This window comes from Nipponia nippon, unplaced genomic scaffold (genome assembly GCF_047370975.1).
Source record: "Nipponia nippon isolate SJK-2023a ecotype South Korea unplaced genomic scaffold, ASM4737097v1 scaffold_2, whole genome shotgun sequence".
Lineage (NCBI taxonomy): Eukaryota > Metazoa > Chordata > Aves > Pelecaniformes > Threskiornithidae > Nipponia > Nipponia nippon.
This window is the reverse complement of record NW_028262336.1, coordinates 123,379,723-123,396,951: the sequence shown is the minus strand read 5'-3', so window position 1 is coordinate 123,396,951 and position 17,229 is coordinate 123,379,723. Positions and strand designations below refer to the sequence as shown.

The following is a 17,229-nucleotide window of genomic DNA, read 5'->3' as shown; positions in this document are numbered from 1 at the left end:
TGCCTGGGAATCTCAGTGAGAACACGCACAAGCAAGGGGAGCAGCCTCCGTCCCGCGCGCTGGGGGAGTTCGTGTGGCACTCACCGGGGGGAGAGCAGGGGGGACGTGGGTTTTCTCCAGGCACTCTCTGAGGTGGCTTATCTCAGCACGGTAGTCATCCAGCTGGCTCTCCAGCTTCTCCCGCCTGACTCGCTCATATTCCAGCTGGGCCTCCAGCTCCCTCACCGCCCTGCCAAAAGCAAAGGAGACGAGCAGAGCATGAAATGCATCCAAACCTGCCCTGGCTACTCCACATGGTCCTGTGCCTTTGCTAAGGAACAGGTTAGTCGCAGCAGAACGCGGTGCGATACTCCTCACACCAACTGTGCTGGTGTGAGCTACAGCGTGCTCCTGGCTCAAGACTCTTTGTAACAGCTCTAAACAACTGTGTTTCCTTCTTCGCTGTCAGCTGTGCTCGGCGCAATCCGACCACGAGATGGAGACGTCTTCCCGCACACTGAGCCAGACGCTAGGCTCTCGGGTAGGCTGTGACCCACGGCCACCTCCAGCTGCGGAAGAGGGAGAAGTGCCCAAGGAGCAAAAAGGTTAGTATGAAACAGAGAAAAAGCATAAAACTGGGATTATGGAGGGGTCAGGAGCAGCTTTTTCGTTTATGTCTGATGCCTCTACATCCTTCCTATTGATTGGCTTAGCCACAGATGAGAAATACTCATAGGACAGCTTGCATGACACTTACTAAGGGGAAACTGAAGCACTGGCTGATACACAGTTGCACAAGATCTCATCGGTCACACCCACAATGGCTCCTAAATTGAGATTCCTGGAACTGGTTAGCTGAGACATAATTCACATATATTCTTATTGTAACAGCAATTGACCTCAGCAACTGAGTCATCTGGAGTTGAGCTGGCTCTCCTCTGTATCAGGATGAATTAGCACAGCTACAAAGATGTAAGATTGGTAAAAGGGAAAGCGAGGCGTCTGCCCTGCGGAGTCAAACAGCAGGGCAGGAAAGCTTTCAGCAAGAGGTACCGCATTTCCCAGACTGAAGTATTCCTGAGTCATGCAGCCCAAAGCTACCAGGTAGTTTCAGCCTTACTGGCACTGTAAGAACGGTCCGTGTTTATGCCGGGAAATCAGGGCTCAGGGGGGAAAGGATGACTTCTTGCACGCTTCAGATTAATGAGACACAGCTCTAAAACTGTGCGGCAAACACACGGTGGCAATTTTTTCCGTGCAATGCAGCCTGGTCAAAGCACTGCGTAGTGGTTCACATGGACTGAAGCAGAAATGTTCAAAATCTGCTACAGTAGCCTTCCCAAGTGGCCACTCCTGCTTTTCATCTAGCAAAATGGTGTTGTCATTAAATATTTTTAAATAATGAGGGTTTCTGGCATATGATACAAGCATCTTGGAGTTTATCCACAGGGAGGTACCCTGACAAGGGTAGGTAGGTACACTGAGAAGCGGTATTTCCATTTCAAAAGGCCAGTGTGGAGCCAGGGATTCTCTCTGGCCTCCACAGATGAGAGAGGTCCTTCAGAGATCCTCACAATTTCTCTAGTTTAGCTGCACACACTACAGAAAGCAAAATCCCTTAAAGAGCTTTATGAGAGCCCTCTAATAGACACTGCCAGCTTTTGAGTAGCTGCTCTATCCAAAATGAACTCTAATTTCTGCCATTAGTCAGCAGTGACTTTTTTATCATTGCAGATTGCTCTGGCCTTCCAATGTAGGCATCAACATCTGAGCTGGTCACCCTCCTCCTTTAAAGCCAGGAGAGACACTCCTAGAAGTGATGAATCTCATCCTGAAGTACAGGTCTAATTATGCCCTGGAAGTGCCTACATCTCTCCCAGAAGTCTAAAAAGGAGCTGAAGGTAACTAACTCGGATGCAGACAGCTACATCGCAGACATACCAAGGTAAGGAAGATGGACCTTCAGCCTGGGCTGAGTCAAAGGGTGACCCGGAACCAAAAGAAATCTTGACTTCTGTTTCTTGGCTTATATATGGTTGTAAGATGAACTACTTAATTCCAGCCTGTAACACCTATTACCTGCTCCAGATCTACACAAACTGGTAAGTCTGCTGTCTTCTTGATGGCATACAAGCCCTCTGGATACAGTCTCCTCTCAGCGAACAAATAAAGACAGTGGTTTGGGGTGGCCGAAACACCTAATGGATGTGGTTATCCCAAGAGACTGACAACAGTGGGTAGCCAAATCTTTGACAGGTAGAGGTGGAGACAGGGCTGTCTTTTGGATGCTGCATTATTGTTTAAGCTCTAAATCTTTGATAGACAGAAGGGCTTTTCTTGGAACTTAGACAGTCTGCTCATCAAATCACCTGACCAATCTAACAGAACCCTTTCATTTAATGGAGACCCTGAGAATTAGACAGACATTATGAAAAGTGCTTCATGTGCAAGGGCAGGTTTGCTGAGATTTCTTTTTTCTGTGGTCTGGATATGAGCTAATGCTTTCTTGAGCACAGAAATATATTGCCCTAGACACAGAAACGTAGCAGGTCATTGAATAATTTCTGCTGTGTATGCACTTCCATGCAATCCATGCTAAGACTAATGGGTTCTTTTCAGATTTATTAAAGTGCATACATGTATTTGGCATCCTCAATGCAAACAAAACAGCCAGGACTTATCAGAGCTACTGCACATACGCTGCAGGAAAACCTGAAGGCTGAACAGAATCTTGCACAAGAAGTGTGGACCCATCAAGCACTTGTGTTGTGCTGTGGAGCTGATCCTGGTGGTAGAAGTCTAGAAATGGTCAGACAAATTGCTGAAGTCTCTTTCTTTTTGTCCTAGTTAAAGCTGGTAAGTGGAAAGGGCAGAATGGCCAAAACAACTTGAGTGCAAGTTAGACTTCAAGAAGGCTTTAAAATGGGCCTCACAGAGTTAAACATTAGCAGGGAAAGGTAACCTTACTTCTCAACTTTCCTTTCTTCTTTTTTCATCTTCTTCTCCTCTTCCGTTATTCCTCCCAGCTGTCTGTAGTTGCTGTAGGCAATTTCTAGAAGCTGCTGAAGTTCTTCAATCTTGCGATAGGCCCTTACTGTAAGACAGAGTTCTTCGGGTAGGTAAAATGCACGGAGAAGACAGTCATGCTGGAATCAGTCTGGAAAATCGTCTCACAAACACAGACCAGAAATCACACTGCTCAGCAAATGCTGAGCTACACCTGACACCCACACAGCAGACATCTCAAAAACAAGCAGCAATCCAATATGGTTTCACCAACACAGATTAAAACAGCGTAACAATTATGTTCTGATGGCTCTCTGCTATGCTTTCTAATTTTCCACGATTTGTTTGAATGCTCAGTGGTACAGATACTGTCAACTGTCTCATCTTACAACAAAAAAGTCACAGCAGTTGGCAGAAACTGTGCAACTAAGACTATAATGCCTTGAGACCAACCTTTTCAAATAAGGAGTGAGAGAAAGACAGTGCTTACTGCGTGCATTCCTCTTCTCTGCTTTATCCAGGGTTAAATCTTCTTTGCTATCTGTACTCCCTTCCACACCATGCCTTTCAAAAAACTTTATGTTGTTTGCATCTAGTTCTTCATCACTAGAGTTACTGTCTCCACTTCTTTGTGTCAAAAGTTCCACAGCTGCCAGTTGGGCAAATCTGCACAGAGAACAGTTAACCTACACTGAAATATCCCCGTCATCAGGAAAAATGCAGCCATGCTCCCTGCATGTGATAGAAACTCTCTGAAACTCTTCATGTTCCCATTTATCAGAGAGGGTTTCAGGATTCAAGGAAGCACTGGTACACAAACTATGGGCAGCTAATCTGCTTTTTGTAGTATTCTGATGGCATGAGCTCTGCCTCAATGAAATCTTACGACAACGACTCCCACGTCAGAGGTATCTTTTCCTTTGCAGGTTTTCTTAATTGAATCTCATCAGAAACCATATTATTTTTATTAGCGCAAAAATCAGCTGGCCTTCGCTAGTTCTCATTTACTTTGTACAGCTGGAGCATACTTTCCTTTTGCAGATCAGCTAGTTTTCATCTTTCGTGTCTGACCTTGCTAAAAGAAAAAAATTAAATTAAGTGAAAATTAAAGCCTTTTATAGCTACAGTACAGCTTTGCTTATCACTCAGAGTTGGAATTCATGGGCCTGATCTGTTCTTGCTCCATCACTGAAAATCAGGATTAATTCCAAGAAAGCTGACGTGATATTGATATATAAATAGTAAGCAAATAAATGACAGAGCTACAGGATATGTACTGCTACCTTTTGGCTACATCCTTCGGAGTCTCTCCAGCATCATTCGTAATGTCACAGTCAGCTCCCATTTCAATCAACCACTGTAAGCAATGGATATGCCCCTGTCCAGCAGCTAAGGGAAGGAAGGTGCACACAAGTCAGTTACGTACAACGGAAGTGTTTCAAACCTAAAATGTCCCCGTCTCGTCATTATTTGACATGCTAGAGGTTGGGTTCACTAACACACCACAGGGGAGATACTGTTTCAAGAGAAGCCTATATTTCAAGATGTTCAAGTCACATGGGTACACGCAGTTTTGAGGAAGATCATGCAATGTGGTTTTGTGTCTCTTGCTAGTTCCAGAAGTTTACTGGCAGCTCTGCCTGGACACAAGTTAAGCGAAACTTGCCCAGTTTCACGTGCTGAGCATGAGACACACAAGTAACACTGCCTCACGCTCTCTTGCAGTAAGGCCTATATGTCACAGATTTGCAGCAAAGCAGTGTCACCTCTCTCCAACTGTGGGCTCCCGTACATCAGACACAGCTGGCTGCCCCAATCTGTGCTGTGTGGTGCTGTGTCATGGAGAAGGAGAGAAGCCAGGGCTTTGTGCTGGAGCTATAGGAACATCATTTCTTGGGCCAGGCACTCAAGGCAACGCTTCTCAGCTGCAGCCTAACACAACAGCTTTGCCTGCTCATGTGATCTGGCACGGCTACTGCTCATACTGTGTGGTGCCAGGAATGATGTCTCACATATGGAAGATGGTATTTGGCGTGTCTAGCTGAAACCTGTAAGCTGTTTTTCTCAAGGAAGAATAAATCCATTTCTTGACAGCACCCCCTTTGGATGTATGCCATTTTTGTTTTCTTACTGAGATGATAAAGAAATGAAATTACAATCAGACATATAGTATTTCCCCATAACACCAACATTGCATGCAAAGATTGGGGATGAAACAATTGTAGGTTAGCACCATTCCAAGAAAAGAGGGTGGGAAAGAATGTAGAAAACACTTTTAGAATCAATACATATCAATTTTCATACTGAGAACTTTAATTATGCTTTAAAAAATTCTACCTTTTATATCTATTCAAAAAGAAATGTGGGAAATGGTGTTAAAAGCATATGACAAGAATACGTCCCTCCTTTCTTCCTCTCTTATTCTCTCAGACATTACTATGAAACCCTCAAACACAAAAGGACCATTTTTCTGTAATGCTAGCATTCTGCTACATATCAAGGTGTCAGATACCAGAAGATTACCTTCTTTCACAGTGTACTACTAAGTGACTTTGTTGTGTTTTTTACAACACATCTCTACAGCACTGGTATGTTCAGTAAATAAAGGCTCAGGCCACAATACAGATCATTCTTAAATCTAGCTAGCCAATGTTTCTAAAAGTCACATCTTGCCTGATAAAAAGAACTATTTAGTTTTCAGCTTAGATGTTGTTTTCTCTTTAATATAAACTCTTCTTTCTTGACTTCAGCTTCATTTTGTTTTTACAGTGACACCTATGCACACACACATCACAAAATATGTTTTTCAGGGTTGCCCTTTCAAGCCCTCAGGAAATGAGATGCTGTTTTTCATGAAGTTTATCTGATAAGCAGCCACTTGAAAAACTTAAGTAAACACATCAGCAACAAACAGTAACAAGCTGAAACACAGACCATAATTACTGACCTTTGTGCATGAGAGTGGATCCCTTATCATCCCGCTCATTAATATTGATTACTCCACTTCTCACTAATCTTCTAAGCACTAACAAGTCCCCTTTGAAAGCAGCGCCATGGGCTGGGAAAGCTAAAACTGAAAATGAAATGCACGTTTCCCAACAGATGCCAGCAATTCCACTAAACATGCTCATATCTGTCTCTCACTGCTTGCCTCTCTCATAGCAACTTATGCAAGGGCACTTCATAGCTGTAGTTAGCCAGGTTAAGGCAGCTGCATAACTAGCACTGTTCATCACAGACTTGATTAAACATGTCTTGGTTACGGCTACAGGCATCTTACACGGTTAAGGGATTAATTTCATAAACCTGAAATAACAAGTATACCTTTGTTTTACGGTTGATGTTGTATTACTGGTGGTAACCGGAGTCATTTGTATATTTTGAATTTCATAGTCTAACCAAATATATAAACTATTTTACTTCTTGCTTAAAAACTACCCATACAGACAATTTGATTTTTCTTGTTATTTTTTATAGACGGGGAGTACTGACATATATACATATAACGACAAAAGACCAGCAGATAAGGACAGTAAATGCCCGGAAAAAGTAGAGAGGTGAAGGTGCAGTACTCATATCCTTGCTCTGCTGAGAGTTCTCCTTACAGACCTTGCCACACTTGCATCCTTTGGCTGTTCTGGCTGCAGTAATATTGCTGGTTAGCAAGTAACCTTAATTTGAGTGGGATATTTCCATGTTAAGTTGCTGTTCGTTGCAAGTAGGGGATTCTGAGCAGGCACATCTGAAAACTCATGAAAATTATACAGCTTGTCTGCATGTCTACTAGAGTCTAAGAACTTGGGTAACTTGGTATTCATACTGCAACATAGTGTGACATGTTTTATTTCGATAACAGGTAAACCTAAGACATTTATAAAATCACATTGAGTATCCCAGTCTTAGCTATCAGTAAGTGTAGTAAGTATTGAAAGGATCAGCTCTTCCTTATATTGATAATTTAAATGTTATACTTCTGCTCATGCAAGTTTTCAGAATCAAGCACTTCTATAGAATTACAATGCCTATTTTAACAGTATCTTGACCCATACTCACCTTCCCGTGTCTCTGGATGCTCCTCCTCTTTTTCCACACTGTCAATATATTGCAGAATATTATCTTTATAGAACCGTTCAGCCAAGTCCCTTGGAGTCTCTCCTTGGTCATTCCTGGCTTTCAGTGTGTGCGTGACACTGGCCATTTTACTGACCAAGAACTTAAAGCAATGCAAGTGTCCCTCCATTGCTGCCAGATGAGCTATAGAACAAGGCGAAACAAAGTACATTAGAGCAGAGCACTGCTGCCCACCAAGAAAGCAGTGTTCTCACCACTAGTTAAATCCAGCTCATCTACCAGCACCTGAGCCATCCAACATGGCACAACAAGTGGGAGCAGCCTCAGTTGGATAGGGAATGCTCAGCTCCTATCCAGGACAGAGTTCAGCTCTATGCGAAGGAGGTGAAAGAGTCAAGGATAGGATCTGCAAAGGAGATTCCCTGGCAGAGGTGATTGCAGGAGACATGACAGTGCCAAGAGACCTTTGAGCACTGGCTAGGAGAGTGTGCCACTGGGGTCTCATCTTCCTCACGAACACAAATCTCACTCCTCGGCAGCTGTCTGACTTCGCTGTCCGAAGGATACTCATTACAGATGGCCAGCAAGGGGTGTCCTTGATTAGGAGTTGAGGCCATTTCTGCTTTAGTCCCACCTCTACTGTGTCACCACAAACAAGTTTTGTCACACCTCTGCATCTCAGTTATCCCACCTATAAAATGAGGACAGTGACATTCACTTTACTGGGTAAAGTATTTGCAGGTACATCCCATGACAGAGGCTTCTATTCACAGTACTTGTGTCACACATTTCCTTCCTTCAACTGTTGTAGACAGTCGCTGTGTGCAGGACCTGCTCCACCTCACCACAGCAGTGACTGCTTCCCTGTGGGGGTCAAGCGTTTCCTCCCCTGTCCTTTAGGCTATGCTGAGGTTTACTTATTTAATAATACAAGAGTGCTGGGCCTATAACAAAGTAAGAGGTACAAAACACATGCTCATTATTTCGAAATTATTAGTATTCTCTAGTTCCATTAATGGGAAGAAGTTGCCAAATAAATGCTTATTATGTGTCACCACTCCATGAAAATACTCTGTAAAAGTTGGCTGATGTTCTACAGGCAGAAGGATTAGTTTGTCTCCAGGTAAGAATCTCATTATCTTCACAGTTAATAAACAATGTACCCAGGACCAAAAAAACCCATGTCACTTAAGTTAATTCTTGGCACATGCAAGTTCTCTATTGCAAACCATCCACAGCTTTCCAGAGTGTAATTGCTCTAAAAGGTGATGGATATTGGTTTTATGGCAAGACGACAATACTTAGGTACAGATGACTGCTAAAATTTAACACGACAAAATCTGAGCTACACTGAAATCAGGGCAGTTTTTCCCATTGTCTTAATTTATTCAGTGAGCTAGTTACTCAGGGAGAAGTGAAAAGAAGAGGCACCCTCTTAGAAGTAAGGACTGATTACTAGTCAGCTGGTGAAAAACTGACCCAATTCTTATTAATCCACTTTCAGATACCTAAAATCTCAGGGATAAAACTTCACCTTTTGGGATGAAACCTTTTTTTTTTTTTTTTTTTAATCAGATGTCTGTCCTGTGCAGAAAGCGGTCAGAAAGGCTCAACGTTTTCTGCAAAGATCGCAAGGGGAAAATACATTAAAGAGCTGTTTTCTGTCCATGTCACAGTTTCAGCAGGATGCTGTGGAAGACACATAGCTTTTCATAGGTGACACAGAGCTTTTCATAGGTGGCTTTTAACCTGTGTGTTTCTGAGGAGCTAGTGCCCGACGTATAACTGTGCCGTATGAGCCTCCGGCACGCTGAGCACTTGTGGCTGAGACTAAAGCCAAAGAGTACTGTGGTGTTAACACAAAATATGCAGCTTAATGCTGAGAGCTTTGAAAAACCTCGTCTCGGGCATCACAAATAGGCAGTGGGTAGTTGGTGTCAGTATCCCAACTTCTCTGTGTTTCATCTCGCCTTTTATAAAATCAAGCTAACGCTATTCGCTCTTCTCAAAGTGGTGAGTGAAAAAAGTGTCTGTGAAAAATTCAGATGTTACACTACGATTAAATTAGTATTATATTTAGAACAGGTTTAACTAGCGAGCAATAAATGAAACATGGATATAGAATCATAGAATGGCTTAGGTTGGAAAAGACTTTTAAGATCATCAAGTCCAACCGTGATGGTCAAAAACCAAACACAGAGAGAAAACAAAATGTTGAAATAATGAGCACAGCCCATTCTGTACACTGAATGAGCCACAGTTCTTCCCAAAAATTAGCAGGCTATGGGTAATTAAAGCCTCTACTATAACACACACATGCAAAAGGTGCGGCCAAGTTTGAAGTGTATGGCATCGCAACCTCAGTAAATTTCTTTCAGTATACTGTTAGGAAAAATTATAGCACTGTCCAGCTTGAAGCTGAGATATGTAAAGATGATTTAAGTTCACTTTGCTGTTTCAGAAGCTGAGGAAAAGCTGGTCTGTACATCACGCCACTTCATTAATCTTTTACTAGCAATGTTCCAAAGCATTTTCTTTCCTTTGGATAACAATATGATCAAATGTAACAGAACAAAGGCTGGAGGATCAAGCTTCTGTAGAGGTCAAAATAACAACAAAACCGATTTTCTACTAACCAGTATATACAGAGCATTTAAGTAGAACTGTGCTGGTATTTGCCACCTCTCCATAAAAGTCTGTTATCAGGGAAGTGTCCCAAATGCAAATAAAGCTACCTTCCACACTGCCACCAGGGTGTCTAACATCATGATCCCTTATTGCTAATACACCAGATGTCCTGCTGGGATGCAAAAGCCCCACATCCTTTAACAAAACCCGCGTTTGCAAAACAGAACACACGTATCAGTTTACTAGTTAAGTGGTGCTTAACAGAAGGTAAAAGATTTTAAGAACAGATTTAAAAAGATAACTCTAAACAAGTGGTAGAGAAAAAAACCATGCTTTTTGGAACAAATAATGTGACAAACCATAAGAAGAAAAATGCTAAAGGGGAAGGATGCAATGAGAACACAGGGTATGAACAATACCATTCAACTTACAGCGGATAGTGAGGCAGTGGCATGGTAGGCAGAGGGACACTGGAGAAACTATGAAGAGCAAGGAATAAACACTGCCCATTTTTTGTGCTAAAGCGACTATGCTCATGATTATGAAAAGAGTACAGATTACAGATAATACAGAATACCGGTATTCCAGAAATCAAGATGAAGAAATCACAGGTAAACGAGAACAAGCGTTTTACCGAATCAGTTAAGAAACAGTGGGATACAAAAACCTGCATATGAACGTGCCAGAATCTGATCACACTGGCACAGCCACTAAAGCCTGGCACAAGTTCAAAAAGGAGCATGTAGCAGCTGAAACTGCCTCCCGCTCCACCCACCCTTCTCCTCCTGTGACCTCCACCGGCACACGCGCTCCATCACACGCATATGAGATGCTGCCCACCTACACTGCGCTCCCAGCCAGGCTCAGCCTGCTGCCTCTTCCAGCACCTGTGAGCTCTGATCCTTGCCAGCAGCAGCAGGAGGTGAAGAGGATACTGTCACCGACAGACAAATACTTCGGATTTTATAAATTCCCCATCATTATAAAAACAGAGTAACTATGTTGACTGCATGGAATCAAACAGCAAATGCTGCTGGCGTGCATTACTTAAAATTTGCTACGATTATCATATCACACAACTGTAAACCAAAGGTTAAAAAAAGTATAGTTTATCCTGATATACCTGGAAGGTTTCCATTTTTATCCACATCATCTATACAGGCTCCCCATCTAACAAGAAGCTGCAAACACCCCAAGCGACCATGAAAAGCAGCATAATGAACAGGCTTCCAGTCATTCCTGTCTGAAACATTTACATTCTGAAATGAAAGCAGCAGGTTAATTCGTTTATTTATGAATCTTTGACACGACAAATTTTATAAATAGGAATCAGCTGTTCATTGTGTTAAATTACTGAACACAAATCAAATAGCTTTTTTCAAAGTTCGTGCCCTGTTCGCAGTTCCCATTCCAAGGCAGGTACTTTTCACAGGTTCTTGGTTTTATTTAAATAATACACACATAAAAGGTGCATTTTTAGACATACTTTTATCACTGCATTGGTCATTATTCCTTAAATATGCATCTGGATTTTTTTTTTAAATTTATGTCTCCTTTACTATAGAAGATTTGTACAATTGCAAAAAATCACAACCACCACAGCGCCTGATCTCCATTTAATGACACCCTCGGTGGAATGCGGTTTACTTCACATTATTGATTCTCTCTAGATTTTTGGATCATTTCCCTAATGTATCTTACAATAAAAAAATTGAAATTTACTCTAAAAATAAATTCACCAGCAAGAACATACTGACAGTAATTAATCTACAGTCCTAAATCTCAGTTTAATCTAGGGAGAGTTTTGTTTGGAAAAAGATGCCAAACTTTGGCTCTGTGCTAGGGAACCACGGGTAAAAGTCTCTCACCGCTCCGCTTCGCAGTATGGTTTGTAAGGTGTAAGACTGCCCATGGGCTGCAGCTAAGTGGGACGGAGTGCACCCACGATCATCTTGAGCTTCTGCGTTTGCTCCATTTATTAACAGAGCCTAAAAGAAACGCAAAGCAGAAGTTCAGTTCATAAGCTGAAAAAGCGAACACTGCCTAGCAGGATGACTTGAGATGATCAGCAAGATAACTCTGGGCGGACCTCAAGGCAATGACACTACACAAAATAAATCTGTTTGCACAGACAGCGCAAATGGGTGCACTGGTTTTAACAAGAGTCACTTGATTCCAGGTGTAAAGACATCAAGATGAGATACTCATAGCTCCATTAGGAGCTCTCTCAGCTGATCTCCATAATGAACTTGTCCAAACTGAAGGTCTGCCCCGTTTCCTTTCGCTTGAGAGTGAATATTTATACGTACCTGCATGCAAGCATCCTGACCTCGGAGAGCCGCAAGGTGAGCTGCTGTCCAGCCTCTGACAGTTACATGTGTTGTATCGGCTCCATGCCAGAGCAACCAGTGAAGGCACTGCTCAACCAAAACCACAGTTTTTTATTTAACTATTCTTATCGTGCATCTGAGGCATATTTTAACTATAATTTAATCAGTCGATGCTACATTTCAAAACAGTATCGGAATACTTCATTATGGAAATCTGACAGCCCAGGGCATGCCTTAGCCAGACACTTGTGCATTAGGAAGTTACAGGTAAGTTGTACTTCCCAGGTTTCACCCAAGGGTACAAAAAGTGCAAACAACCTACTAATTCAGACCCTAGCACTGATTTTACAGTATGGCTTCTTAATTTTACTCTTCCAGATTTAAAATGTAATCTGTGAGAGGATTCACATGGCATGAGGTAAAAGCATTGGAAAAAACAGTGCAAACATGTTCACTTGAATTCCAGCTGAAATTACTGGCAGGAAAAATACCATGAACCAAATTTAAAGCCTCATTTAATTTATTAGGCTCCTTAGGTGTACACAGTCCCATCTCTCTTCTCATCGTTCCACAGCTTAGTTTTGCTTATTCACCTTTCTCCAGCAGATATTATTGCTTGCAATGGAAAGCTTTATGGACTATCCAAAAACAACTAGAGGACCAGTTAAAAATTTTTATTATATATTATTATGATTTATTATCTTCTTTTAGGCCAGCCTGCGGCTCTGGTTCCTCCACTGTTTCCACGAAGGAGCTTAGCAACAAATAGATGACAGATAATTTAATCAAGTCTAATACACTGATTGCAAAGTAGGAGAGTCCAATGAAAAATGGCAGAATTTATAGGGGCAGAAAAGGGTGGGTAAGCAATCTGTTTTTAGGATTGACAACACGATGATCAGCATTTTCTTGACAGTTTCTGTACATTCCAGTAACAGTACTGCACTTATTATTTCTTGAGTTTAGCAAGAACTTTTCATTCTTTCCTTTGGGACATGAATTTTTATATGGTTATTCATGGCCTTGTTGCTTCAAGGTTAGATTGCTATAAAGATTGTACAAGGAGGCTGCAACAAGAAGGTGAATGTTGTGCTGAATACAGCAGCTCAGTCCTCCTGGAAGTTCAAAACATTCATGCAAGCACCTGCTGATTTCTTCATCAATATTCAACGGTTTTATTTATTAAAATAAAATGTATTAGGACTATTTCTACAGAGAATGAGTCACGGGACAGGACATCAGTAAACAGAATGAACATGTTTTCATGTCACTTCTCACCTCTTTCAATCACCTGCAGAACATTGTATACATCTTACAGGATTTTCTAGGTGTCCCAAGAGAAGGGAAAAACACAACAGGGACAAAAGAAGGTCATGACTCTGGAAGGGAGACCATAGGGCACACTTTGCTCAGAGTAAAAAAATCTACTGATTTTGTAAAATCTGGCAATGTTGACTATATGAACTGCCTGGGGCTTCAGAAAGGCAAAACGAAAACCTAAAATCCTCTACTTCTGCTCTTGGTGAATATATTTAATGAGAAAAACAGGCAAAGATTATTGATTTAGCTTGATCAAAGCTAGCAATTTTGTGTCCAGCCTCTCCCAAAGAAGGAAAACATTAACCTATAAAAACCTTGCTGTGTCTGAACGCCAACATAATGTTTTACCTCCAGACTTCCAGAGTGTGCAGCACAGTGCAACGGTGTGAATTTGTGGACTAAATCCACCTCATTAATACCGGCTCCACTTTTTATCATTGATGCAAGCTGTTCTACATCACCAGCTTTCACTGCCTCATGCACACTAGTATAATTTTGCTTTTTCTTGACAGCTAGTGAGGAATAATAAAAGGGCATTAGTCAGTTCAGCAACACTTAAGAGAGAGGAAATAAGTGATGAATCAAAGAAACATAAGGGTGTCAGCTTCACAGGAACCAACCAAAATGTTCGGAGTAACCTATGAGATTGAGATTCCTATCAGCAGGAATCCTAAGTCGCTTCTTCTGTTTGTCAGAAACAGAGGAATATGCAAAAGCCTGAGACAGCCATACCCGCTCCAGCCCCAGAAAAGCGCCCAAGAGAGTAAGACCCAGAAGAAAGACGACAAGAAGCACAGCAAGAGCAAGAAGCAGAGCTACTCCATCTATGTATGCAAATGCTGGAGCAGGTCCACTCCAACACTGGCTTTCTTCTGAAACTGTAGGCATCACAAATTCTTTCATTAATCACATTTTCAAGTATGACACCAGGAAGGCTTCACACGTGAGCAAACAAGCTCTTGGCCATCACTTCCCAGGCGCTCCACATGGCCACGCTACTGCCGCCACCGCCTAAGGACTTGGCACAGCGCTGCACACCATACTGGAGGGCACCAGAGCCTTCACCAAGTGAGCATACCATGTAATTGCTCTTGACTGAGCTACACCGATCAGCTTCAGGACAAGGTGATGTCAAAATTAAAGCTGCTGCAGAAAAAAAGTTCTTTACACATCACATTAGTAAGTTTGCATTGCTCTCTTGCTAGAACTATGGCACTGCTCTGTCACAGCTCACTGTTAGCAGCCTGATATTTTGCTCCCACCGAAGTCAATAACATTTTCATTGACTTCAGTGGCACAGAATCAAACTCTAAACATAGAAGCAGTGGGGTCAAAAAACAAAAACCCATGACCAGGCCATGGGATCAAATAACCTGTGCTCTCCTTCAGGCCTTTCCACCGATTAACAACATGACCGGAAACAATGGGAGCTACACATCCAAACCCCCCTGCAACATCTTGCTATCTTGCCAAAACTTGTAAGCAGAAAACTTGAAAGCCTGAGGGGGCTAACTTCAGATAGTCAAGCATAAGAGGAACCTAAAACAATTAGTAATCACCTTCTGGAGTAGTCATCATTCCAGTACCAAAACGCACTGTTTCATTAGATTTCACACTGTTAGGAGAAGTCTTGAAGAGGTGGGATGCTATTTTGCAAGTCAAGCAAGCGTGAAAATGTAGGTCTTAAGGTATTAGTGCCTCAGCTTCTCTGCCTGTGGAGAAGAAATGGTATTAATAGTTAAAATTGTTACGCAATTTGAGATAAAAAATATTAAAGAATATAAATGAGAGGTTGCATTAAAATCTCTGTGATATGTGTAAAAAAAAGGCACTAAATATGATGAAAAACAGCCTTCACAGTTTACCAGTGCCTATTTTCATGTAATCTGTAGCGTGACAGAAGTGCCCAGGCAGGTCTGAGGTTGCCAGACAGAGGAAAAAAGGGCCGAAGCTGATTCAATAACCCAGGCTGACACTAACACGCCCTACGCTGTAACACACCACTGGATCTTGTGGCTGTGTATCACTCCACGTCCACCTCCCCAAGCTCAGCAGGCTGTGTCGCCGCCCTGCACAGCATGGCTTCAGTTACGAACCGGGACTCCATCCTGCAAAATACTGTATGAACAAACAGCAGCAACATAGAAACACAGAATAATTCAGGTCAGAAGGGACCTCAGGAGGTCATCTAATTCATGTTTCCGAAGAATATTTAAGGATGTTTTGTGGTTTGAGTTGTTTTTTTTAGAGAGACAATATCACCAGGACATAATTTTCCCACAAGGGAGCCACTTCTCATTAAGCCAAGCGAGGGTTACAGACTTCAGTGCAATTATACAGACTTACATCAGAGGAAGATCTGGCCAATTACACTACTTGCCAAAGTACTAATGTGTTTAACACAATGTTCCAGCGCAGCAAGTTCAAGGTAATCCATATTTGTTTTTATCTAGAAGAACAGCAAACGACAAGGCCCACAGGCAGAGTGAATTTTGTCTCCCTTTTCCCTCTGGAGACCTACAACTGTACGGAGATCGATGCGAAGCGCTGCTGCACGGCTTCGTGGCGCAGGCCACCACGAACGAGCCGAAGGCAGCCGCCCTGCGACTGAAGTTCAGTAAACAGCTGTTAACATGAATTCTGTACTAGAATATGTTGATTTTGAAAGTGAAGGACCGGTTCCGTAATTTTAGTGCAATTTTTTATCAAAACTGTTATCAGACGCTCATTGCACATTCTAATTGGACTTTGTAGAAAGAATGAAGTATTTTGAGACTAGTAGCTGCCCAGAAATCATTAAAGAAATTAAGTGAGGAAGAATACAGCTCAGAATGGGGGAAAGAGACAATGTTAGACTTTCAAATATTTCCATAACACACAGAAACAATCCTAGGCAGCACGTCTCGGCAGTAGCTCCGGGGGACGAGGGGAGGCTGCCGGCCCCAGCCAAGCCCCGCTGCAGGCCAAGGCCAAGCTACTGGGCCCCGTGCGGGGGTGAAACGCCACCACCGCCGCCCTTCCCCGCACGTCCGGCGAATATGGAGCAATCTCGGTATTTTGCGTGGGTCCCGGTGGAGCCCCATGTCACAGACTGAGGATTTCGGGCAAAATAAATCAGGAGAGCAAGAGCCGAGGGAGCGCGGCCGCGGGCGGGTCCGGTCCCGCTCCCCGCCACGGCGCCGCCGCCCCGCGGGGGCTTTGCCCTCAGGGCCCGGGCGGGAGCGGTGCCGCCGTCGGGGCTCAGCCGCCGCCACGGCGGTGCTCGGGGGGGCAGCCGGGGCCGCCCCCAGCCCTCAGGGAAGGGAAGGGAGAAGAAGAAGGAGCGCGGGCGAACCAGTCTCACCGGCCGGAGGGGCAGGCGGCGCAGTGGCTGCCGTTGGCATGGCGGCCCCTCACAGCAGAAGCGGCCGGGAGCCCGCCTCACTCGCCGCACCCTCCTCCTCCTCCTCCTCCTCCCTCTCTCCGCTCCCGACGCCGCAGAGGGGTTGCTATGGGCACGGTGTGCGCTTCCCCCGGGGCTCTCGCCATCCCCGCGGGGAGGCGGCGGCGGGAGGAAAATGGCGGGCAGGGCGGGAGCCGGCGGGGGCGGGGGCGAGGGGCGGCCATGGCGCCGCGGTGGGCGAGGGGAAAGCGCAGGGCCGGGGCGGCGGGGCCGCTCTCCCCCGGGGAGGCAGGGAGGGAGGGAGGGAGGGTTCATCTGCTTTTTGGCAGCCTGGTGTCTTCATGGCATCCCGCAGGGAGGAGTGTAACCAGTATCTCACCTCTGAAACCATCAGTGTTGACCAAGGGGTATTTAACCTGCTTCTGCTCTGCCTGCGGGACGATCGGTCTCCAGTCACCGTTTGTGTACGTGTAAGCCCCTCTCTCTGCGGGAGATGCTCACAGGTACAAGGGG

At 43.8% G+C, this 17,229-nt stretch overlaps 1 protein-coding gene and 1 long non-coding RNA gene across 13 annotated transcripts in view; one reads left to right on the top strand and one right to left on the bottom strand.

Moving 5' to 3' along the window:
• Positions 1–16,882, bottom strand: part of ANKRD42 (ankyrin repeat domain 42) — a 29,511-nt gene extending 12,629 nt beyond the window's left edge. For 8 of the 12 annotated variants that reach the window (XR_015704499.1, XR_015704498.1, XR_015704497.1 and 5 more), the window contains exons 1-10: positions 13,683–14,041; positions 11,994–12,101; positions 11,553–11,672; positions 10,808–10,943; positions 7,039–7,239; positions 5,933–6,058; positions 4,269–4,374; positions 3,476–3,651; positions 2,947–3,073; positions 85–229 (exon numbers count right to left, since the gene is read on the bottom strand). Coding sequence is in view for 5 of the 12 variants with exons in the window: in XM_087756207.1 (XP_087612333.1) it covers positions 85–229; positions 2,947–3,073; positions 3,476–3,651; positions 4,269–4,374; positions 5,933–6,058; positions 7,039–7,239; positions 10,808–10,943; positions 11,553–11,672; positions 11,994–12,101; positions 13,683–13,871 (1,434 nt within the window). In the remaining 7 variants the exon portion in view is untranslated. Of the gene's footprint in view, positions 1–84; positions 230–424; positions 549–2,946; positions 3,074–3,475; positions 3,652–4,268; positions 4,375–5,932; positions 6,059–7,038; positions 7,240–10,807; positions 10,944–11,552; positions 11,673–11,993; positions 12,102–13,682; positions 14,042–14,893; positions 15,047–15,335; positions 15,443–16,677 lie in introns of those variants that run through there. The other 4 variants (XR_015704500.1, XM_087756211.1, XR_015704502.1 and 1 more) reach the window with 4 other exon arrangements.
• On the top strand, positions 181–3,358 carry LOC148055948 (uncharacterized). Its single transcript, XR_015704513.1, has 3 exons — positions 181–321; positions 449–584; positions 1,714–3,358. It is a non-coding gene; the product is annotated as an uncharacterized LOC148055948 (long non-coding RNA).
• Positions 16,883–17,229: the final 347 nt, after the last annotated feature.